The 26,465-nt window shown below is 44.4% G+C and overlaps 1 protein-coding gene across 2 annotated transcripts in view; it reads left to right on the top strand.

Annotated features, from left to right (window-relative positions):
- The window catches only part of LOC126278798 (nucleolar and coiled-body phosphoprotein 1), a 653,632-nt gene that overhangs the window by 578,489 nt on the left and 48,678 nt on the right, over nt 1–26,465 (top strand). For both annotated transcript variants that reach the window (XM_049979075.1, XM_049979081.1), the window contains exons 3-4: nt 285–612; nt 17,076–17,254. In XM_049979075.1, the coding sequence (XP_049835032.1) occupies nt 285–612; nt 17,076–17,254 (507 nt within the window). The remainder of the gene's footprint in view (nt 1–284; nt 613–17,075; nt 17,255–26,465) is intronic.

The following is a 26,465-nucleotide window of genomic DNA, read 5'->3' as shown; positions in this document are numbered from 1 at the left end:
CCTAACATCTGAGGGCATCAGTCCCCTAGAACTTAAAACTACTTGAACCTAACTAACCTAAGGGCATCACACACATCCATGCCCAAGGCAGGATCCGAACCTGCGACCGTAGCGGTCGCGCGGTTCGAGACTGAAGCGCCTAGAACCGCTAGGCCACACCGGACGCCGGTAGCGTACCCTTGCAATGCCTTTGGTGTGTGCTGCCTTCAGATACTCATTTCCAAGTAGACACAAACTGTGTTAGTATTAACGACACCCCTAGTGACGCCGTGCTGCTGTCACAGGAGCTGCAGAATGAGGTGGGCGCGCTGCTGGAGTTCCGGGACCTGGTCATGGAGACGTTCCCGCACCTGCGGCAGAAGCTGGCGGCCAGCGAGCGCGGCGGCTCGTCCTCGTCGTGCTGCACCAGCACCGCCTCCTCCACGGCGGCCACGCTGCCGCCGGCGCACCTCCACCAGCTGCACCACGCCGCCGCCCCCGCCTCCAGCGCCGCCTCCGCCAGCCCCTCCGGCGCCGCCTCCCGGCACCGCCCGCCGGCTGCAGACTGGGAACCGGGCGTGCGCGTGCGTCGCAAGCTGCTGCACGGCGCCGCGCACCACAAGGAGATCACAGGTAACTGCCTGCTCACTGTAGCGGCGACGTCGCTACCTTTACATCCTCTTTAATTTTAATTCTCAAATGTATGAGGGTTGTAACTTAAATAATGGCAACTACTTATCCACAATCGATACAAAAGAGTTACATGTTTGAACCTGTTACTGTACTTCAGTCGCCAGCGATGTGGATGGCGTAGTATACCGTTAGCAGAGCTTGTTGTGTTGATGGTGCGAATGGAGCGGTCTAAAGTTATGGCGATTCTCGCGTACCACTGTGATGGTGTTATGCTAACTCATTATGTTCCTCCACGGCAGACCGTCAATGCACAGTATTACTGTACGTTTTTTAGCATCACCAGCGACCAGTTTTGCGAAAGAAGCTGCGACACTTTCTATGCAACCCACCCATCATTTTGCACGACAATGCGAGGGCACATACATGGCAAGCTGTGACTGCTCTGTTCGGTCGATGGGACTGGGAAGTACTGTACCATCCACCTTACTCCCCGGATTTAAGACCTTCTGACTTTCATTTGATTTCGAAGGTGAAGGAACCGCTTCGTGGCATTCGATTGAGAACTGTTCCAGAGAACCGACAGGCAGTAGACCGTTCCATTCGCACCATCAACAGAACAGGCTCTGCTAACGGTATACTACGCCTTCCACATCGCTGGCAACGGGATCCACATAACGCTGGTGACAACTTTGAAGGACAGTGACAGGTTCAAACAGGTAACTCTTTTTGTATCGTTTGTGAATAAATAGTTGCCACTGTTTTTAAGTTACAACCCTCGTATATGCTTCAAGCGGTGGTCGGAGGCGTGTTTCCGTGAGTAACGTTTCGTCTCCCAATCTTGACACATCCTCAGAGGCTAGAAAGAGTTTCAGTTCATCTTCCAACTCGGCAAAATCTAAAATCAACTAACGAAGGATTTGTAACCAGTAAGTCTGTCTGCAGTATTTGGAGACGAAGCTTTAGGCACAAAACGTGCATTACACCGAGGCCTTACGCTCGTATAATGAAAATCACCGAGGACGTAAATACCGACCACGAAACCGTCCATTCTATGAACACAACTTAGTTTGTTGTCAGTCTCCGTGAAAGGAGAGGTAGATTGTAATACTATTATACTTTGCCTGCTGAAAGAGGAAATTGGGTTTCTGAGTGCTTGCCTGTAGGGCACTGAATGTATTATGCTGACACTGTAGAAACAGACATTGTATAAATCATTGGTATACAAATATATGCCTCGACCGGCAAAAGTAACGACATTAAAAAGCCGTCCTACCCTGTGTAGGAATCACAAAGTGCGAGGATAGGTGATACGGACAATTTGACGTATGGTAGTTTGGAATGGTATAGGACGCTTGCTCGGATAGCCGAAGTATTTAAGATGACCGTTCGCGATAGCCGGAAATCCCGGTTCGTGTCCCAGTCCGCCACAAATTTTATGTATCATAATAAAATGCACAGCCGACTTACTAACACCTAATTAAATAGTCGCCTACCGCTTTTATAGTCAGAAACGTTTCTTCGCTATTATAACTGACGTAAGATTGCGGTGCGCACATGGTTTCACATACTCTGCAGTCGCAACGTGACCACCAGAGAGCTTCTTTAAAGGTCGAGCCGCACCAGTTGGAAGAGCTGTTCGATGACGCGACAGTTGACTGCCGAGATGTTCGAGTGACAGTAGATTCGTTGCGTTGCATGCAGTCAACAGCCAGCTTCCACTACCAGGCTCTCCGGTGGGCACTTCCGGGAAATAGTACCTTTCAGGCCAATTTCAGTGAGATTCTTGTGAGTCTGCGAAAAACGTTGTCACACAGTATCATTCATAGCTCTGTAAGCACAAAATTAATATGAGAACGAGATCGAAAGACCCTAAAACAGTGTGCAGTACTGTCATGTAGGCGTACTCGCACAACTTACTCGGCATCAGATAAGTCAGATAGTGTGTGGAATGGATTGCGTTGCTAACGAGATGGAGGTGTATTGTAGGTGTAACCAGAATTATTGGACCCATTTTGTGTACCGAATACGGCAGCAAGGCTCTGAACTGTCTACATGAGATTAATGATTTCGCAGGTAATTGTGCAAGTACCTGACACATTCTCAATTTTAAGTCATGAATTTATCAGATCTGAGGTACTATGAAGTCATTGTGTCTAATATGGGGTCTCCATTGTATCAGAAGTGGACGGAAGGATATCAAGTTGTACATAGGCAAATAGAATGACATACAGCAGACAATCACTCTTACGAGTACTGCGAAAAATACAGGGTATTACAAAAAGGTACGGCCAAACTCTCAGGAAACATTCCTCACACACAAAGAAAGAAAATATGTTATGTGGACGTGTGTCCGGAAACGCTTACTTTCCATGTTAGAGCTCATTTTATTACTTCTCTTCAAATCACATTAATCATGGAATGGAAACACACAGCAACAGAACGTACCAGCGTGACTTCAAACACTTTGTTACAGGAAATGTTCAAAATGTCCTCCGTTAGCGAGAATACATGAATCCACCCTCCGTCGCATGGAATCCCTGATGCGCTGATGCAGCCCTGGAGAATGGCGTATTGTATCACAGCCGACCACAATACGAGCACGAAGAGTATCTACATTTGGTACCGGGGTTGCGTAGACAAGAGCTTTCAAATTCCCCCATAAATGAAAGTCAAGAGGGTTGAGGTGAGGAGAGCGCGGAGGCCATGGAATTGGTCCGCCTCTACCAATCCATCGGTCAGCGAATCTGTTGTTGAGAAGCGTACGAACACTTGGACTGAAATGTGCAGGAGCTCCATCGTGCATGAACCACATGTTGTGTCGTACTTGTAAAGGCACATGTTCTAGCAGCACCGGTAGAGTATCCCGTATGAAATCATCATAACGTGCTCCATTGAGCGTAGGTGGAAGAACGAAACTAAAATGAGCTCTAACATGGAAATTAAGCGTTTCCGGACACATGTCCACATAACATCTTTTCTTTATTTGTGTGTGTGGAATGTTTCCTGAAACTTTGGCCGTACCTTTTTGTAACACCCTGTATAAGCAGTGATCTGTTTCTGTTTAAGGTTCTGTATCGCTGTCGGTAGAAACGGAATTCTTTTAGGGTCACTTTGTTGTCAGTTTGGTCTGCCTGTCCGTTAAGACCCCTTTATCTCAGAAATGGGCAGAGGTATCTAGTTTGAATTTTGGTAGATACCGCGGTCTACATAAGATCCCTTCGCGATGAAAAAAAAATAAAGGTTTTAAGTCAGTGCAATGAAAAGAGACGGCCAAATCACTCATCAGAACATAATTTAGTTTGTATGGAGCCCTCAGAACGCGAGCTCTACTCGCGTTTGTCCAGTTTTTTTATTCATTTTTGGCAAGATTGTGTGTCGTACTATCGCAAACATCACCTACGGAGCAATGACAATAACTGTTCCTGCTCGAAGAATACTAGCTGTTCAGTGTGAGATTTCAAGAGAACTCGTGTGCTGCTTACTGTAGTGAGGTGTGGAAGACAATTTAGCGGTCCGAAAGTTTCTGACGTGTGCTGCAGTTTTGACGATATAGCAGATTAGGCAAGTTGTAGTACTGCTGCAGCAACCCTTTACGCATTACCATAGCATTTTAATTAGGCGGAGGAAAGAACATTTATTACTGAAAATGGTTTTTCCCGTCACCCAAAAGCGCTAAACATAATCACATGGTCTCCTAGGACTGTAAGCACTCCTTGGTATCCAGCGACTTACGTAACTGTGTTAGAACTCTGAGAACTTGCCAACGATAACATATAGAACACGTGACGGCTGTCGCCGCGACCACTGCTTCACCAGAATTATTTCCCAGGCGCATTGTTTGGTGCCGTGGCACCGCACGGGGCCGTTCAAGACTCACGAATCATGGATTCGATGTAGAAGTAAACTTTTTCTCGCACCTCCATCGTCGTATGGAAAGATTGGAAGCGAACTGCGGCTAAGGTGGATTTCTTGTTTATGCTTCATAGGCTTGATAATATAATGTCCCACGATTCACCTGGATACGGAAGAACCATTTGTCGTGACGTACTATATACTCTGTTCAGCGTAAGAATAAACCTGATGTAAACAAACACAAACGCGATGGTTGCTCAGAAGCCGTAGCACACATACTCTAGTGTTGTCAGGCTCTTGGAAGTAGGTCCTACTTAAAGTATTAGATATGTTGTTACTAACGTATGTCAAATAAAACTTTAATGCATTCAAATGCATTAACAGCCATCAACCTTTTTCTTAATCACGCCTCTGCACCGTCGTGCTCAGATTGTCGCGCTGTTAATGCGCGGCATGAAAATGGCTGGGGCTGCTTTCTGTTCCGTAGTGAAACACGCGTGTGGAACACAGTTAAAAAGTGCCGAAAAATAGCTTGTCCTTAATGTTTTTCATAAATTTACAGATATAATCGGCTTTGAAGTTGTGCGAGGAACTGTATTAGAAACTCTGCAGACACGTTCGACGTATAGCGGAACCCGTAGCGTGATAGATTGGTAACTATCTGCAATTTATGGTTCGCTGGTTCTGATCTCGCCTGAATAATTTTTTTCTCGTTCAATTTGAAATGCCTACATCTCAATAATTGTAAAATTCATCATTATTTCTATGAATAATGCACGTCTCCTTGTTTCTAATTCATTACTGCACACCAAATTCCTGTTTTCAGTTCAAATATAAGTTCTTAATTGTAGATATTTTATGAAAGACTGTTACTAAAAGTTGCTTAAATTAAGAAAACGTAACTTTAATTCGTCAAGACAAAAATGAAAAACCAGGTACTCTTTATTTGGACATTGTTCCCGATGTGACGGATTACGACTGAATACATGAACACCTTGTAACGGAGTCCACGAGGATCAAAGCTGCAAGTATGCTCTTGCGCACAAACATATTACAGTTATTGTTTAAAAGAGCCACCACCGTTCGTTTGAAGGCACGCTTCAGTACGTCTCGTTATCAATGTCGTTACGCGTTCAAAAATCCCAGGAGTGTTCCGAATGCATCGACAACTGTCCACAATGCATTCCCAGAGTTCAGCGACCCTAACAGCAGGGCTAGAATAATATAAATATTCCCACATAAAACAATCCAACGGATTGAAGTCAGCGGACGTCAGAGGCCATGCTGTTGGCGAACCACGGCTGAAACACCTGGTGTCGAAGATTCGCGCCACGTATTCCAGTACAACTACGTGGAAGCGTGCCGGTGCATCATGCATGTACTTCATAAGCATCCTTTCACGGTAAGGAACATCATGCAGATTGTCGATTCGTTTGTGTTTCAGTAAGTCAGCAGGATAGGAAATGTGGCCGTACCACGAAAGACAGCTGCCCAGACTCTAACGGAAAATCTTCCCTAATGTGCTGTCTCAGTGGTAAGGTGCGAGTTCCCATAAACTCGAACCTGTGCGCTGTGGATGTTCTTAATACTGCCTAGGGTAATCATTCGCACACTGCATAAGGGTCTATTGGTAGAAGGTAATACGGACTAGAAAGACTGGTGCCGACAGGGTTTGCACACTTTGATCATGATACGGGTGCACCTATTCCTCTTGTTATATGCTCCAGTTGGTGGTGGGCGAAACGTGTTCATCAGCAGGAATTCTTCTCGTAATTACGCCGGCCATTGCGTACAGTTGCTGTAATACACGCTCCTTCGTGGTGTCCACACTGTTCCTTGTCTACCTGCACGTTCATGCTGCGTTTACATGAACAGGTCTCGCGCAGGTGCTGATGGGATGTAGTGAACACTCAGCTGTCTGGCTGTTTCCTCTGAGGATATGCTTTGTCTTACAACCATGCTGCATCCTATGTACCGACATTAGCAGGCCTTCACATGAAGTGAATATCAGCCATTTCTTCACTTGAAAATGTGTGTGGAAATGCTTGAAATGCTACACGTACAAATTGTATTTGCCTTTAAGTGTGGGAGCTGCCACCTGGAACAGATATACATAAATGGTGTTTTAACATTGTCATAACTGCAGTTACGCGTACGTCGTATCGGGGAAACCCTTGGTTTCCGTACTTGTAGTAGAATTAGAGTTTGTTTCGTTGCCCTCTACATCCCCCCCTCCCATCACCTTTCGTCTGTACCTCTAACAGTCCCACACTCTGTAATTTCCTATAGCGGCGGTCACTTTCAAAGTAAGGCCAATTTGCGTCCGCATATCAGCGGATTCGTTCCTTCACGTGCTTTAGGCATTTCTGTATACGTTCTTCCGTGAGCTTCGTGGGATCTCCGCCGTTTTAGCATTGCAACGGATCGCAAGAACATATTTGTAGTAAACTGCTCATCTACTGCCATTGAGTAGATCGATTTTGATATTTCGTGCAGCTGAAGGACATGATTCAAGGTAATACGCCATGACGAGATAGTTTCCCAGTCATGCGAGGAGTCTCATTTTGTATTCAGGCAATACATTCTCGTACAACCGTTCATTATGGAGCGATCGCCTCTAGTGGGTGACTGGTACCAGCGTACGTTTCCTTCCCGAGTTACACGTGCCACTCTGTGCTGGACTGAGACCATTTCGCATGTAGGGTCTTTTGCCGTCGACCGACGACCACTTCTCCATGCCCCACCTAATGCGACGTGGGCTGTCAGTATAGAGGAACGTGATCCTTTCACCTCCCTCCCCCCCCCCCCCCCCCCCCCCCATGTTTGGTGTCGGCCCTAAAAATAGCTGTTGCTAGTCGTTTTCGGAGTAGCTCATCACGAGGCTGAGTGGACGCCTTTTCGTTTCATCGACCAAGGGAGAAATTTATGGTAGTACCAGGAGTCGAACCCGAGTTAAGAGTGTGACAGGCAAACATGTTGGTCACTCAGCCTCTAAGATTGGAAGTCGCTTCTTTATTACTTGACTGACTGATTACGCAGTGTCACGTGGTTATTTTTGTGTCACCCCACTCTCACCCCCCCTACACGACGTGTGTTGAGGTCAAGTGTCATTGCGAATGTAACCAAACACTCAATAACTCCTGAGTCGCTGATATTATTCATATTTTGTTTCCAGCCTCAGCAGCTTCCTACATTGACATAGGTCTTACCCTCTATGTTTTTGTAAGTATTATGTGGTTTGAGCACAAAGTTTGTTGTTGTTGGACACATTCCACACTTATGTTTTACATATTATTGCGGTCCCTCACACACCTCTATGGATGTCATCAGGACTGGTACCATTCAGCTTAGCAGTCCGGAATACTATGGACAGGATACAAATATTTATCAATCCCTTAGGAGTGAGACACTATGTGATGAAAAGTATCCGGACACCTGGCTGAAAATGACTTACAAGTTCGTGGCACCCTCCATCGGTAATGCTGGAATTCAGTATGGTGTTGGCCTTGATGACAGCTTCCACTCTCGCAAGCATACGTTCAATTAGGTACCCGGAGTTTTCTTGGGGAATGACAGCCCCTTCTTCACGGAGTGCTGCACTGAGGAGAGGTATCGATGTGGGTCGGTGAGGCCTGGCACGAAGTCGGCGTTCCTAAACAGCCCAAAGGTGTTCTACAGGATTCAGATCAGGTCTCTGCGCCGGCCAATCCATTACAGGGATGTTATTGTCGTGTAGCCGCTCCGCCACAGGCAGCGCATTATGAACAGGTGCTTGATCGTGTTGAAAGATGCAGTCGCCATCCCCGAATCGCTTTTCAACAGTGGGAAGCAGGAAGGTGCTTAAAACATCAGTGTAGGCCTATGCTGTGATAGTGCCACGCAAAGCAACAAGGGATGCAAGCCCCTTCCATGAAAAACACGACCGCACCATAACCACCGCCTCCGAATTTTACCGTTCGCACTACACACGCTGACAGATAACGTTCACCTGCCATCTGATCGCCACATTGTGTACCGTGATTAGTCACTCCATACAAAGTTTTTCCACTGTTCAATCCGCCAATGTTTATGCTCCTTACACCAAGCGAGGCGTCGTTTGGCATTTTACCGGCGTGATGTGTGGCTTATGAGTAGCCGCTCAACCAAGAAATCCAAGTTTTCTCACCTCCCGCCTAACAGTCATAGTACTTGCAGTGGGTCCTGATGCAGTTTGGAATTCCTGTGTGATGGTCTGGATAGATGTCTGCCTATTACATATTACGACCCTCTTCAACTGTCGGCGGTCTCTGTCAGTCAACAGACGAGGTCGGCTTGTACCCTGTTGAGGTGTACGTGTCCCTTCACGTTTACACTTCACTATCACATCGGAAACAGTGGACCCAGGGATGTTTAGGAGTGTGGAAATCTCGCGTACAGACGTATGACACAAGTGACACCCAATCACCTGACCACGTTCAAAGTTCATGAGTTCCACGGAGCTCCCGATTCTGCCCTATCTTGATGTCTAATGACTACTGAGGTCGCTAATATAGAGTACCTGTCAGTAGGTGGCAGCACAATGCACTTAATATGAAAAACGTATGTTTTGGGGGGGGGGGGGTGTTGATACTTCCGGATACTTTTGATCACATAGTGTATGTCATCGAAACTTAGCAGTCAACGTACCAACATGGAACACTCTGGATCCAATATCAGTATTGGTTGTTTCAGATTGTTTTCAGATGTAATGTCCTTCCAAATCTCTCTCCTAAAGGTACTCTGTTTATCACCCGCTCCTAATTGTCTCCCTCCCCCTTAGATTGTTTTTGAGACAGTAAATAATGTTCATATCACGTATGCTTGAAATTTCTCTAGACGCCCTTGAGTGATGCTTGCATGTCATCATTTCTCCCTCCAACCTACCGCCACTGCCCGTCCACGTTCATAGTATTTTTTACATAGATAGTTTATTATTCTTGTCAGAAGCTTAATTACAAAAACCACTAAAATGAAATTACAGTATCACACTGTGATGACCAGCACGACTCGGGGCAGAATAGGCAACAGAACAAGTGGGCCACGGTTTATCCTTCTTGGTAGTGATGCCTAGTTTTTGGAGATAACATCTGGTTCTTCGGGCTCTAGAGCGTAACGATTGAGAGCAGAGCATTCAGTCAACTTCTCTTAGTGATTAAGAGGGCGTTCTTAAGATGGTTGGGTTCACTTTAGATTCCAAGCCATATGTGTACGAAGTTTGGCAGAAATTTCTTCTAGCGTTCCAGAGTTACATCGCACATACAACCTCCCCGAGTCCTCCCCGGGCATTAATTGTCAACTGGCACTAAGACCGTACACAAGGAGTTTCGAAGTATTTACGTTACGCCGTAGATAACTTCCGTTACGTGGTGCATTCGGGCCATACGGCATCTGATTTTTTTCTCTGGACTGGAAACACAGAAGCATGCGGTTTGTTTTGAAATGCGCTCGCATTCATTCTGAATGCATGACAGAGGTGGCAGCAATGTACGACACACACAACTCTAGTGGCAGATGCTTGAGTGAGGACTACTTTTGATACTTAAAATGACGAAGTTTTCATTAGAAGAACAGCGTATAATCATTCGTTTTCTCCATTTGCGTGGTGTGACACCAAATGAAATTAATCGCCAGTTGAGTGAGACACGGTGTCATAGATACACCTAAAAAAAATGGTTCAAATGGCTCTGAGGACTATGGGACTTAACATCTGTGGTCATCAGTCCCCTAGAACTTAGAACTACTTAAACCTAACCAACCTAAGGACGTCACACATATCCATGCCCGAGGCAGTATTCGAACCTGCGACCGTAGCAGCAGCTCGGTTCCAGACTGAAGCGCCTAGAACTGCTCTACCACAGAGGCCGGGCAGATATACCTAAAGTTTGTTCGTGGGTGCGTCAGTCTAAAGAAGACAACAAACCGAGACAATCTCGGCTTTGCCCCATGGTTTACATTCCATCCAAAGTTGGCATTTCCGTGTGATCTATGCAGACAAACCTGCATGAAGACCTGAAAATATTAAAAGTCTTCTCCAGGGGGGTGCCACGAATGTTGACGTACGGCTTTCTGCCAAGTAATGTTGTCGCGTTATTATGGCAGGAATGGGACTGCCCTTTCATCGACCTGAAAGGAAGCGCGAGTCAGTTAAATGAAGAAACAGTCACCGCCACAAAAAAAGAAAAAATTTCGTGTTGTCGCCAGGGCTGAAAAAAATATGGTAGTCATGTTCTGGGACATAGCGTTCCAAAGGGCACTGTGGTGAGAGGTGCATCCTCAAAAGATGTTTCGAAGTGCAACAGGGTGTATATGTCCCAGGACAACAAAGATACCGCGGAAAAATCCGAAAACGTTTTTCGTCCGGGAAATACCCGCGAATTTTTTACGATTTCACAGAAACTTTTCACTATTTTAGTTTTTAGTTAAATTTCTGTAACTTTTACTGGTAAGAACTATTACTCTAACAAAGAATTTGACTTTAACCCGCTACTGCAGAATAATATTGCAACAATAAAACACAAGCGAGGGAATAACACGAAAATGAAACTCTAGTTGCAAAGAAAACGCGCTATTTACAACAAGAAAACACATTGCTTAGACGAGGAAAATGCTTACACAACAAAATGTGTCAAAAGCTTTAGGACGAAGACTACGCAGTACTTCATGACAATAAAACCTCTTTTGATGAGCGTGATGTCACAACTGTTCACATTTTTAAGAGGTCGCGTGAAAATATTGCGAATTGTGGTTTGAGAAGCGTTACTTTCAAACCAGAATTCCCTTTACGCAAGACAAATTTTATTGCGTGTGAGAATGTGCGACGAATTTCTTAAATCGTGGAGTGTTTGACTCTTCCAAAATTTAACACTTGGAGGACCAGTCACTTAGGCCCAGAAGACCAATCGTTTATGCCAGCATTTAAAATTTTACTGTCACATTTGTCTTTGGAAATGTTAAAGAGGAACACACTGAAAAAAAATATGCACCTTAAAGATTAGTTTGTCATTTAATTTAGTTCTTTCATAGATTACAAATTGTACGACAATGATAGCAAAAATATAATTATCCTTAAAATAAAGTGCAAGATGAGATCTGGAGGAAAATAGGCTTTTCTGTGGAAAAATCGAAGTGCTCGACGGAACATGTATTCAGTCAGGTAACCCAGGAAATGTTGGACCAAACTGCTTGAGGTCCTCGGTCCCTAGACTTATACACTACTTAAACTAACTCACGCTAAGAACACACACACACACACACACACACACACACACACACACCTCGGCGCGCACCCGATGGAAGTCTCGAACATCCGGCGGGAGGGACATGGCGCCTCAAACCGCGCGGCTAATGCTTGTCAAAAATATTCAGCTGTTGCACTTTAAGTTGTGCTCTTAAAATCCTGCTCAACCATTCGCTCAGAAAAAAACAGCAAAAAATTTTTGTCGGTCAGAATTATATGTGAAATTTTCTTAATGAAAAATGTCATCCAGTGGTTGTATTGCGCAAAGCAATAATACGCATTATCGCACCATATTTTCCCGATTTCGAAGTTCACTGCCAGGCCTTTCGGAGCGCTACTACGGTTTCTTGTTTCAGTATCGTAACAGGGCGATCCACTGCTTGTATGTCGGTGTTGTGTGTTCGGAAACTATCGTGCTGCATTTGGTGCATTCGTATTTATACTTCCGTAATATTAAAATATGCAGTGTACATCTTGCTGCGCATGTAAGATCTTTCCAAAATGTGTTACTGTTTGTTGGGAGAGCCGGGAAGTTCCACGCAGGTGGTGGGCACCTAGCGTTCAAAGAATTGATGCGTTTTACAGCTCCTGGGAAAGGATGCCACTTATAACGGAAAGAAATGTACTTTTAACTGGGGTATAATGTCTTTTCACCCCGAAAAAGTGTGTTTTTAATGGGGAAATCCGGGAATGTTTTATTCTTGTCCACGTATACAATCTGTAGATGCTCCTTTCAGCACTGCGTATAAAACGGCCGGAAAAGACTGCTCGTGTTTCCTTTCACCAAGACAAAGCGTCAGCACGTCGGGCGAACGCGACGCTGCGGTTTCTTCATAACAACTTCGAAATGATTTCTTATGTTCCGCGCTCACTCTGCCTGGTTCGTAGCGACTTTCGACTGTTTCCAACGATGAAAGACACTCTCCGTGCTCACACAATCACTACCTGTGCCGCCACTGAATCAGCGATTTTCCAGTGGTCAAACAAGTCTCCTAAAGTAGCATTCATAGCGGCCATGGAATAGTGGCGTCGACGTTGTAAAAAATGTGTACTGCTGCAGGGAGATTACATCAAGAAGTGAAGCAAATATCCGTTTTCGCGTAATTATTCTGTGAGGAAAAAGAAGAGGTGTTATATTTTGAATGCACGTCGTAGATGTAAAATGTTCACTGGCACTTGCCGACACTTCAAGGCGTCGTTTAATTTTCACCAGGCCTGAGACGACGAGAGTTCACCGAACTCGATGGATTTACTAACAAGGTGAACTGCTTATCACCTACCGCAGTAAACTGATGGAGGAATTTCTAACAAGAAAACATTAAGACTAAGTGCCTGTGAGCGGAGAAAGATATTTTAGAAGCGAGTCAGAAATTTTTAATTTTGCTCGGGCTACCGTCTTTCACGTGGAGCAGATGACTGGGTCATAGGCAACACGCATTGCATACGCGCGCTGCAGAATGCTAACGCCGTGCCGCCTCTGAGGTGCGTAGCCATAGAGTATGTAAATCTATGGAGTAAGCATATCCTTCTGCGCATGTTCTCAACATCAAACCGGGCCAGTCAGGTGATTTCGGGACGATGCTGCTTGTCTACAATTTGCGGCAATAGCGAAACTTAAAGATTATATTTACTAAAGATTATACGTATTTGCCTTGTTTTATATACATTTGTTTTATATATGTTGTTGCTCGTTTGATTATTGAAGATTACATGTATTCACCTTGTTTTATATGCGTATTATATGCGTTGTTGCACTTTTGAGTATTAGAGTAACATCTATGATACAGTATTATCTTTATTACGAATGTAAAGAAGTATGTGAAAGGAGGACCTGTTACTTTTCATGCATAAATGTAAATGTCAAATTGATATGAGGCGCTTTGTGTGTTGAAAAAATCGAGGCACGGGATTGTAGTATTGCGTTGCTGAGATAATTTTTGCGACTTCACTACTAAGTGTTTACGAGACAAGTGCTTCATAAATTTGCAAGTGTGTTTGTGTAAACTGCCAGTCAGTGTATGCATATTGGTGCCATGTTGATATGCAGACAAAATTTATACGTGATGGGTAATTTCCTCCAATTTATGCGGGTTCTCAAACACTTGTGTGTATGTAATATTTTTTCGAGAAACAGTTTCTTATACAGTGTCATTGTAAAGTACGTAATGAGAACAGAGATTCCACATTATGAACAAATGCAACAGAAAACTTAAATAAACTATTGCTGGCTTTACTTCCTATCTCTTTACCGAAAAAAGTAAATAAACTATAAAATGAGTTATGATACTGTGGCGAAAAAGCACAAAATGAATCGCTCTTCACATCTTTCAGTTAACTTCAGTTCCTGCTATGAAATTGTTAAAATCACCGTTAAAAGCGTAATCAAAGTTTCACGGCGCTTCTGAAGGTGATACAACCGTAGTAGCGAAGTAGTAAGACTCTCAATATGGTAAGCGCTACACGGATTAAAATGCGCCGTCCCAAAATCACGTGACCTGAGATGCAGATGTTGCGGACAGAACTGTTGTTCTACACATCCGAATGCTCACTGCATAAGTATTTATACTCTGAGTATAACCAGTACAAAAGAACACCTAGAGAGAAGTGTTAGTGAACATTTTGTCCCCAACAAATGTTGCTTCTTATGATGTGATCTATCAGTGCTAGACGTTTGTGCAAAGACTTTGAAACATCATGCATATTCAGTGTTCCGTCAAATTGCTCAAGAGGTATCGTGGCGTTAGTAGCTCGTTGGTGCATCTTTGTAACGCAACATATAATCGATTCTACAGTTCGTTGGCAGATTTGTGCAGCTGTGTGGCACCAGGTCTCTACGCGCAAGTGACGTAATTCCCGTAAATAACTGTCCTCTGTCCGCAGCTAGTGCCTAGCATTGCTGCCTCTGGATCACGGGGTCCTGGGTTCCATTCCCGGCCGAGTTTGGGATTTTCTCTGCCCGGGGACTGGGTCTTCGTGTTGTCCTAATCATTTCATTATCATCTTCATCATTCGTGACAGCGGCTAGATTGAGCTGTGAAAACCATTGGAGTGTGTAAAAAATGGGAATTTGTACGGGAGCTGATGACTGCGCACTTACGGGCCCTACAAACGAGTCATCATCATCATCAACTCGCCTCAGATTTGTGTACGCGATTATGGCGCTCGATAGCGACCCAGATGGTAACCATCGGATTAACATGAGCCGAATTTCGTGGCCAAGACAGTAACGTTACATCACTATCTTGCTCCTCGAATCACTGTAGCACGACTCTGGCTTCGAGACACGGACAGTTACACTGCTGAAAGATGAAATCGTCTTCAGGAAAGACATCACTCAAAGTGGTGCGAGATCCCTTGCAAGCGCAGGAGAATGCACATGGTAGCGCAATACTACTACTACCAGCCTGCGCGTGGGACGCGGTGGACGCTTCGAGGAACCGTTCGCCTGGATGACGGCATTTGTGGAGACATCCATCGACCTGGTGTACATTCATTTGACGAGCGGTCACGGTTCCACTGATATGCCGTCCAATCACGATGATTCCGAGTCCGCTACAATCGTAACTGATGTCGTTGGACCAACATGTAAACACGTAGGAGGTCTTCTACCGCAGAACATAGTGTTCAACATCGATTGCTGAATGGTGTGCTCTGAAACACGTGTGCGTCCCCAGGCATTGTGCTTTTTCGCCATCTATTCTACTTTACAGAGCAGACAAGCCTCCAAACCCCACAGTGTGTGTGTGTGTGTGTGTGTGTGTGTGTGTGTGTGTGTGTGTGTGTGCACGTCCAACCACTGAGCAGCTAGTGGTAGTTTCACTGCCCTTTTACTGCTTTCTGTAGATACTCACAACAGTACCACATGAACATTCGACCAGCTTCGTCGTTTTTGAGATACCCGTTCACAGGGTCTGCGTAATAATACACACATAAAAAAAACTTTTGCATCATCTTGGTTCCGAGAGTTCCGGAACTTGCACAGAAAACTGGAAGAGAGATCAACTTAAACATCATTTCCGCCCTTTTTATTGTTCATGAAAACCATACCTTACATATTGTATCGCCATACAGTGAGAGTTCAGAGGTGGTGGTCCAGATTGCTGTACACACTGGTACCTCTAATGCCCAGCAGCACGTCATGTAGCATTGGTCGTGGCATACTATCCACAAGTTCATCAAGGCACGGTTGGTCCAGATTGTCCCACTCAAGAGCGAATCGGCGTGGATCCCTCAGAGTAGTTGGTGGGTCATGTCATCCGTAAACAGCCCTTTTCAATCTGTCCCAGGCATGCTCGACAGGCTTCATGTATGCAGATCAAGCCGGCCACTCTAGTCGAGCGATGTCGTTGTCCTGAAGTAAGTCATTCACAAGACGTGCACGATGAATGCAAGAATTGTCGTCCATGAAGACAATGCCTCGCCAATATGCTGCCGATATGGTTGCACTATCGGTCGAAAGATGGCATTCACGTATCGCACAGCAGTTACGGCGCCTTCCATGACCACAAGCAGCGCACGTCGGCCCCACATAATGCCACCCCAAAACAGCAGGGAACCTCCACCTTTCTGCACTCGCTGGACAGTGTGTCTAAGGCGTTCAGCCTGGCCGGGTGCCTCCAAACACGTCTCCGACGATTGCCTGGTTGAAGGCATGTGCGACACTCATCGGCGAACACAACGTAATGCCAATCCTGAGCTGTTCATTCGGTGTGTTTTAGGGTCCATATGTACCGCGCTGCATGGTGTCGTGGTTGCAAAGACGGACCTCGCCATGGACGTCGGGAGTGAATTTGCGCATCATGCAGCCTTTGCGCTCAGTTTGAGTCTTAACACGACGTCCTATGACTGCACGAAAAGCATTATTCAACATGGTGGCGTTGCTGTCAGGGTTCCTCCTTTGACAAAGTCGCTTATCTCAGTGGATTTCTCCATATGCAGCTAGTATCTTCCGTCTCTGCTCGGCTTAAATACTTCCTTACCGCGTCACATGCACACATCGCGACGAGGCGGCATCGAACGCCGCGTTGGGAAGTGAACGTAATGTTTTTGGCTTATCAGTGTAGGTGTACAATACTACTCTGATTTCGTATTTGTACCTGCTTTATGTTAGTGTGAATGAGCGTATGTGCGCTTGAATGAAGTCACCTGTCATAGGAAAGAGAAGACGGAAGACTTACTTGGAACTGAATTGTTTTGGTGAAACAGTAAGGTAAAATTTCACACTTTGGTTATTATTATTATTATTATTATTATTATTATTAGTAGTAGTAGTAGTAGTAGTAGTAGTAGTAAAACTCTCTCCCTCTCCTTCTCTCTCCTTATTTGCACAAATGTCACGGTTGCTATGGTGTTGTAGGAGGCAGCGACGGCGCGTCGAGCGGCGCGACGCATCGGAAGCAGCCCAAGAGCGGCGACGGCAGCGGCACGAGCAGTGCGGGCAGCTCCGCCGTACAGGACTCCGGCTTCGGCACCGAGACCTCCTCCAGCAAGGCCGCCTCCGCAACCACCGTGCTCCCTCCCGCTCACCACCACCAGGTAACCCAGCCGCATGCTGCTGCACTCTCGCTAAAACTGCCTGTCACTTCACGCTTAGCGCCTTGCAAGTTAAGTCCGATTGCGCTGTCAAAGTTCTTTGATCATTGTTGTTGTTGTTGTTGTTGTTGTTGTTGTTGTGGTGGTGGTCTTCTGTCCTGGGACTGGTTTGATGCAGCTCTCCATGCTACTCTATCCTGTGCAAGCTTCCTCATCTCCCAGTATCTACTGCAGCCTACATCCTTCTGAATCTGCTTAGTGTAGTCATCTCTTGGTCTCCCTCTACGATTTTTACCCTCCACACTGCCCTACAATACTAAATTGGTGATCCCTTGATGCCTCAGAACATGTCCATCCAACCGATCCCTTCTTCTAGTCAAGTTGTGCCACAAACTCCTTTTCTCCCCAATTCTATTCAATACCTCCTCGTTATTTATGTGATCTACCCATCGAATCTTTAGAATTCTTCTGTAGCACCATATTTCGAAAGCTTCTATTCTCTTCTTGTCTAAACAATTTATCGTCCGTGTTTCATTTCTGACACTCCATACAAATACTTTCAGTAATGACTTCCTGACACTTAAATCAATACTCGTTGTTAACAAATTTCTCTTCTTCAGAAACGCTTTTCTTGCCATTGCCAGTCTACATTTTATATCCTCTCTACTTCGACCATTATCAGTTATTTTGCTCCCCAAATAGCAAAACTCTTTCACTACTTTAAGTGTCTCATTTCCTAATCTAATTTCCTCAGCATCTCCCGACTTAATTCGGCTACATTCCATTATCCTTATTTTGCTTTTGTTGATGTTCATCTTATATCCTCCTTTCAAGACACTGTCCATTCCTTTCAACTGCTCTTCCAAGTCTTTTGCTGTCTCTGACAGAATTACAATGCCATCCGCGAACCTCAAAGTTTTTATTTCTTCTCCGTGGATTTTAATACCTACTCCGAACTTTTCTTTTGTTTCCTTTACTGCTTGCTCAGTATACAGACTGAATAGCATCGGGGAGAGGCTACAAACGTGTCTCACTCCCTTCCGAACCACTGCTTCCCTTTCATGTCCCACGGTTCTTATAACTGCCATCTGCTTTCTGTACAAATTGTAAATAGCCTTTCGCTCTCTGTATTTTACCCCTGCCATCTTAAGAATTTGAAAGAGACTATTCCAGTCAACATTGTCAAAAGCTTTCTCTTAAGTCTACAAATGCTAGAAACGTAGGTTTGCCTTTCCTTAATCTTTGTTCTAAGATAAGTCGTAGGGTCAGTATTGCCTCACGTGTTCCAATATTTCTACGGAATCTAAACTGATCTTAACCGAGGTCGGCTACTATCAGTTTTTCCATTCGTCTGTAAAGAGTTCGCGTCAGTATTTTCCATCCGTGACTTATTAAACTAATAGTTCTGTAATTTTCACATCTGTCAACACCTGCTTTCTTTGGGATTGGAATTATTATATTGTTCTTGAAGTCTGAGGGTATTTCGCCTGTCTCATACATCTTGCTCACCAGATGGTAGAGTTTTGTCAGGACTGGCTCTCCCAAGGCTGTCAGTAGTTCTAATGGAATGTTGTCTACTCCGGGGGCCTTGTTTCGACTTAGGTCTTTCAGTGCTCTGCCAAACTCTTCCCGCAGTATCATATCTCCCATTTCATCTTTATCTACCTCCTCTTCCATTTCCATAATATTGTCCTCAAGAACATATACGAGCTGTATCAAAAACGTAATGAGACTGACAACACTGCGAGCGATCTGGCAACACTTTGTTGTTCTACCTGTGTTGTGACCGAGCGAGATGGCACAGTGGCTCACACACGGGACTCGCATTCAGGAGGACGACGGTTCAATCCCGCGTCCGGCCGTCTTGATTTAGGTTTTCCGTAATTTCTCTAAATCGCTCCAAGCAAATGCCAGGATGGTTCCTTGAAAGGGCACGGCAGACTTCCATCTCCCTCCTTCCATAATCCGATGTAATGTATTGCGAATACATAGAAAGAAGGATCCTTTATTGCATGATTATATGATAGCGGAACAACCACTGGTAGCAGTTACTTCTGTAAAATATCTGGGAGTATGCGTGCGGAACGATTTGAAGTAGAATGATCATATAAAATTAATTGTTGGTAAGGCGGGGACGCCCGCATCTCGTGGTCGTGCGATTTGAACCAATTTTTTAAGGCGGGTACCAGGTTGAGATTCATTGGGAGAGTCCATAGAAAATGTAGTCCACCAACAAAGGAGGTGTCTTACAAAACACTCGTTCGACCTATACTTGAGTATTGCTTATCAGTGTGGGATCCGTACCAGATCGGGTTGACAAAGGAGATAGAGAAGATCCAAAGAAGAGCGGCGCGTTTCGTCACTAGGTTATTTGGTAAGTGTGATACCGTTACGGAGATGTTTAGCTAACTCAAGTGGCAGACTCTGCAAGAGAGGCGCTCTGCATCGGGGTGTGGGTTGCTGTCCAGGTTTCGAGAGGATGCGTTTTGGATGAGGTATCGAATGTATTGCTTCCCCCTACTTACACCTCCCGAGGAGATCACGAATGTAAAATTAGAGAGTTTCGAGCGCGTACGTAGGCTTTCCGGCAGTCTTTCTTCCCGCGAATCATACACGACTGGAACAGGAAAGGGAGGTAATGACAGTGGCACTTAAAGTGCCCTCCGCCACACACTGTTGGGTGGCTTGCGGAGTATAAATGTAGATGTATATGTAGATGAGACCGATGACCTCGCTGTCTGGTCTCCTCCTCCAAACAACCCACCCCTTTACCTGTGTAGACTGGTGGTGCGTGCCTTCCAGATACTATGTCAGTTTTTCAGCTCCGTACAGCCATCAGGTGATCATTGAGACCGCCGTCATTGTTGTTGTGTTTTAGTGGGGTTTTATGAAAATTGAATGGCGGAATTTAGAGCAACGTTAAGTCATCAACTTTTGTGTGAACTTGGGGAATCCTTGAGTGTGACCTTTGAAAAGTTGAAATAGGTCTATGGGCAGCACTCCTTATCAAGGGCGCAAGTTTTTCGCTGGCACAGATAGTTTTTGGAAGGCCGAGAACACGTTGAAGATGAACCTCGCTCAGTATGACCTTCAACTTCAAAAACCGACGAGAAGGTCGAACGTGTGCGTGTTCTTGTGAGATCAGACCTACGTTTAACAATAAGGATGATGGCTGACCTGTTAAACGCTTTCACCGTCAAATTTTGACCGTAGATTTGCACGTGCGAAAGATTTGTGCCAAAATGGTGCCGAGAAACCTCACAACTGAGCAGAACGACAGTCGAAGAAGCGTGTGCGTTGATCTTCCAGTCGTGTGATCGTAGGTGATGAATCCTGGCTTTCTGAGTACGATCCTGAGACAAAGCGGCAAAGTGAGGAGTGGCATACTGAGACATCTCTTCCACCGAAATAAGCTCGAATGAGCAATTCAAAGATTAAAACAATGTTGATTTGCTGTTTAAGCAGCAGGGGTATCGTGCATAAAGAATTTGTTCCTAAAGAACAAACTGTTAACCAAGTTTTTTTTTTTTTTCAAAGATGGCCTTGAATGGCTTAGGAAAAGGGTGAATCGAGTGAGACCCGACATCGCAGACAAATGGATATTTCATTAAGACAACGCCACACGTCAAACGATCACTTCCATCGCGGAAAAGGCCTTCCTGTTGTTCCAGAGCCCTCCTATTCGCCTGATATGAGTCCTTGTGACGTTTCTCTGTGCCCAAAATTGAAAAATGTCGTAAAAAGATTCCGGAGAACAATCAAAATAATGTTAAAGACCGTACCAGTTGAAGGCTTCCAGCGCTGCTGTCAAGACTGGGGACGACGACTCCGCCGATGTATAGCTCCCAAAGGCAACTACTTCGACGGTTCAAAGCCCTGTCCGGCCATCCAGATTTAGATTTTCCGTAATTATTATAAATTTCTCCGGGCAAATGCCGGAATGGTTCCTTTGAAAGTGCACCGCCGATATCCTTCTCCATACTTCGGTAACCCGAGCTTCTGTTCCGTCTCTAATGCCCTCGCAGTCGTCGGGACGTAAAACCCTAATCCACTCCTCCGACAAACGTCAAGTAAGAATCGGTTTTAGTCAGAGTATCACCACCCTGCATCTACACCGGGATTACTCATGGTACTATCATTATGAAGAACATCACCTCTCATTTTTGGAGTGTTACGAGGACGATTGAAATACCAGTGCCTATAAAAATTAACAGTGGATTTTACTAAAATCGTAATCCTTATTAGCATATTCTCCGTAGAGCTCGATGTAGTATAAACATCATTTTCTAACTTATTTCATCATTTAAGAGATACAATTATCGATTTTACCAACGTTTTAACTTGTTATTGTTGTCTACAGCCCAAAGACTGGTTTGATGCAGCTCTCCTTGCTACTCTATCTTGTGCGAGCCTCTTTATCTCCAACTAACTACTGCAGCCTACATATTTCTGAATCTGCCTACGTACTCATCCCTTGCTCTCCCTCTACCACCCACACTTACTTCCAACACTAAATCGGTGATCCCTTGATGTCTCAGAATGTGTTCTATCAACCGATCCCGTCTTTTGGTGAAGTTGTGGCACAGATTCCTTGTTTCCCCAGTTATATTCAGTACCTCCTCATCAGTTACGTGGTCGACCCATCTAATCTTCAGAATTGTTCTGTAGCACCACACTGCAAAAGCTTCTAGTCTCTTCTTGTTTAAACTGCTATTGACCATGTTTTACTTCCATACATGGCTACACTCCAGACAAATACTTTCCGAAAAGACTTCCTATCACTCAAATCTGTAATCAATGTTAATAAATTTATCGTCTTCAGAAATGTTTTTCTTCGCATTAGCAGTCTACATTTTATATCCTCTCTACTTCGATCATCACCAGTTTTACTGCCCAAATAGCAAAATCATCTACTACTCTAAGTGTCTCATTTCCTACTCTAATTCCTTTAGCATTCGACTACATTACATTATCTTTGTTTTGCTTTTGTTGATGTTCATCTTATATTCTCCTTTCAAAATACTGTTCATTACGTTCAAAAGCTCTTCCACGTCCTTTGCTGTCTGTGACAGAAATACAATGTCATCGGCAAAACTCAACGTTTTTATTTTTTCTTCCTGAACTTTAATTCTTACTTCAAACTTTTCTTTTGTTTCCTTTACTGTTTGCTCAGTTTACTGATTGAATAACATCGGCTATAGACCACAGCACTGTCTGACTCCCTTCTCAACCACTGCTTCCCTTTCATGCCCCTCGACCAGTAAACTGCTGTCTGGTTTGTGTAAAAGTTGTAATTAGTGGTTCACTCCATGTATTTTATCCTTGCTATCTTCAGAATTTCAAACAGCGTATTCCAGTCAACACTGCCAAAAGCTCTCTCTGAGTCCACAAATGCTGTAAATGTAGGTTTGCTCTTTCCTTAACCTATATTCTAAGCCGTAGGTTCAGTATTGCCTCACGTTTTCCTACATTTCTCCGAAATCGAAACTGATCTCCCCCGAACTCTGTTTCTACCAGTTTTTCCATTCTTCTTCTCCATTCTTTAATTTAGAAGATGTATTTACAATTTTCTGCATAATATTACGACGGCTGACCTGATCGTCTTCCTCAGGTTTCACGAGCGATGAATTTAGGGGTACTTCGGTTATTCCAGACCGACTGTTTTCACTATTGTTTCATGTCGTCGTCGTCGTCGTCATATTCATGCGCTGCTGGAAAAAGGCTCTTCCCTACGTACTCAGCCTTATGAATCCGAATGTTTCCTGGTTGTTGCCTGGTGGTGTTTACCTACCTCGTCACCCAGGTACTTTCGTTTCGTGGAACGCATGCAGATAAGTTCCTTCCCTGAATTTATCTAGACACTAGCGTTTGCCCTATCATTTCTGTTCCAGTTTTGTAACAATTGCGACAGCATCGCAGATTCATGTCTTTACCGTCGCCGTTTTACTTCTGTTCCACTCCCTTATTGTCATCTCAAATTGCTTCTATTCGTTATCCGATGTTAACTGAATGGTTTGCACACATACTATACCTATCTCATTGCCGTAGATTAGAAGCATCTGTACGTGGAGAAGCATCTGTTCTCTTTTCAGGCACACTGGAAACTTAACTTCTGATTGCTGTGTTCTATTCTCCAAACGAAATGCAAGGAGATTCTTTTTTCTTTTGTTTGTTTATTGCTGTATCAATCGCTTGTGAGTATGCTAATTGTATAACTTTCATATTCGCTTGAATAAATTTTGATTCAGTTATTACTAATGGTTCAGTTCCTGTACACCACCAGTTAGTCTTTCGTAATGAGTTACCCAATTAACCTGTTACTTTGTAACTGTATCCCTTTTCTCCTTTCCTTTTCTTCCTTTCATTTTATTAAATTTTTCTTTTAACCTTCTTGACATCAATAAATTTTCTATAAAGTGTTAACCATACTCGTTATTTCCTCCTGTAACGTCGTTTACAATACGTAGATGGCAAACTATGTAGTGTTGATTTCGAAGACCAGTTTGTGCTTTGCACAGTAAAAGTCTAATGACTTTTTAAGCCACGTTAGCATTTTATTAAAATATCTTACTTTCTACCGAGGAGAGGCTGCTGGTACAATACACTGATGCATTGGATGAGACATAGGACTTAAATTTGCGGGGTTCAGTTCCCCATCCAACCTTTCAGATTTAGTTTTTCTATGATTGCCGTAAGTCGGTGGAGGTGGAACGCAGGGTGGTTTATTTTTAAGGGCAGGGACGTCGTCTTTCCCCGTTCTTGTACGGTCCGAGCTTGTGCCCCGTGTCTAATGAGTTCGTTGTTGATGTGAAGTGAAACCCTAACTTTCTTTCCTTTTAATGAACTGGTTAGCTTTTGGCGTTGTCTAGTCTTCTTTCGCGTTATCGCGTGTGGTCAGAAATACGTGAAGACTATTCAGGAAGTGTGCTGCAGACAAGGTTACGTCACGTATAGCGTAGAGCACACAGTTAGCGTTCACATTCCAGTTTAACAGTAACCGAGAACAGATGGGACACCCAATGGAACTCATGGACTTCGGATATAATCGGGTGACTTGGTACCACTGGTATAAGAGATAACAATCTTCATGAAACTTTTGAAGGACGATTATTTCCCGAATTACCGCGAAGCAAACCGCCCAACATTATCTGGAGGATCCCAGAATGTAACTTTCGGAAAAGCCAATGCGTTGAGAGAATTCCCAATTACACGGCTGGTTTTTAGGTAAATTTGTTACGCTTTTGCAATACATTTTCTGTAAATTTTTCAGCCTTACCATCTGCAGTTCGTCGTCGTCCTTCACATTGTGCTTTTCTGCTGCGCTTTCTCTTTATTGTTTGTGATTTTTCAATGTAATTACTTTTTTTCCTTCCTCGCGCTTGTACCTGCGAATGTTCTTTGCCGGGAAGTTTACTGGAAACTGGACTACGTTTACGACACACAGCGTCAGACATACCTAGATCTCCTTCAAGTTCCTCTAGGTTAATCTAGAATTCCTCTTGGAGCAGACGAGTCAGTCAATGCTGGAAGTTTGAGTAACGGAAAGTGCGTCAGACAATCATTATCAGCAAGTTGCTTACACATTCCACAGATATCGAGAACTAGAGGAAACTTGTGTGTAACTATACTGTTCCCTTTTAGAAGCGTACTAGCTTTACCTCCACAGTAGATTTTATTAGTTACGTCCCAGCGTCTTTCAGTTCCATCTGAAACGAAGACAGAAGTTAAGAAGATTTATTTTTGTAGTATCGTAATTGTGGATGTTCCTATGGTTTCAGATGGCAATAGTCCGCAGCTCGTCATCTAGTGGCTAGCGTTGCTGTCTCTGGATCACGGGGTACCCGGTTCGATACCCGGCCGGGTTGGGGTTTTCTCTGCCCCGGGGACTGCGTATTTGTTCTCCTCATCATTTCAGCATCATTGTCATCAAATGGCATTACGTACGACAGTTGTCTTCTTGTTTATCTGACGTGTACTGCACAGTCCCTTCCTCTTCCACGCATCCCTTCCTTTGAGCTTCCTGAAAAACGTACGCTATAATCTCGTGTTTCGAAATGTGTGTATCCGTATCTGTTCTGGTTGCCAATACGGGGAGTAGTAGTCCAATGTCTTGGCCCTATTTCTGCTTTGAAATAATTCATTGACGGAGGCTTCTCTGCCCCGGGGACTGGGTATTTGTTCTCCTCATCATTTCAGCATCATTGTCATCAAATGGCAATACGTACGACAATTGTCTTCTTGTTTATCTGACGTGTACTGCACAGTCCCTTCCTCTTCCACGCATCCCTTCCTTTGAGCTTCCTGAAAAACGTACGCTATAATCTCGTGTTTCGAAATGTGTGTATCCGTATCTGTTCTGGTTGCCAATACGGGGAGTAGTAGTCCAATGTCTTGGCCCTATTTCTGCTTTGAAATAATTCATTGACGGAGGCTTCTCTGCCCCGGGGACTGGGTATTTGTTCTCCTCATCATTTCAGCATCATTGTCATCAAATGGCAATACGTACGACAATTGTCTTCTTGTTTATCTGACGTGTACTGCACAGTCCCTTCCTCTTCCACGCATCCCTTCCTTTGAGCTTCCTGAAAAACGTACGCTATAATCTCGTGTTTCGAAATGTGTGTATCCGTATCTGTTCTGGTTGCCAATACGGGGAGTAGTAGTCCAATGTCTTGGCCCTATTTCTGCTTTGAAATAATTCATTGACGGAGGCTTCTCTGCCCCGGGGACTGGGTATTTGTTCTCCTCATCATTTCAGCATCATTGTCATCAAATGGCAATACGTACGACAATTGTCTTCTTGTTTATCTGACGTGTACTGCACAGTCCCTTCCTCTTCCACGCATCCCTTCCTTTGAGCTTCCTGAAAAACGTACGCTATAATCTCGTGTTTCGAAATGTGTGTATCCGTATCTGTTCTGGTTGCCAATACGGGGAGTAGTAGTCCAATGTCTTGGCCCTATTTCTGCTTTGAAATAATTCATTGACGGAGGCTTCTCTGCCCCGGGGACTGGGTATTTGTTCTCCTCATCATTTCAGCATCATTGTCATCAAATGGCAATACGTACGACAATTGTCTTCTTGTCTATCTGACGTGTACTGCACAGTCCCTTCCTCTTCCACGCATCCTTTCCTTTGAGCTTCCTGAAAAACGTACGCTATAATCTCGTGTTTCGAAATGTGTGTATCCGTATCTGTTCTGGTTGCCAATACG

The sequence above is a fragment of the Schistocerca gregaria genome, chromosome 1 (assembly GCF_023897955.1).
Source record: "Schistocerca gregaria isolate iqSchGreg1 chromosome 1, iqSchGreg1.2, whole genome shotgun sequence".
Lineage (NCBI taxonomy): Eukaryota > Metazoa > Arthropoda > Insecta > Orthoptera > Acrididae > Schistocerca > Schistocerca gregaria.
This window is presented reverse-complemented; position numbering and strand designations above follow the sequence as displayed.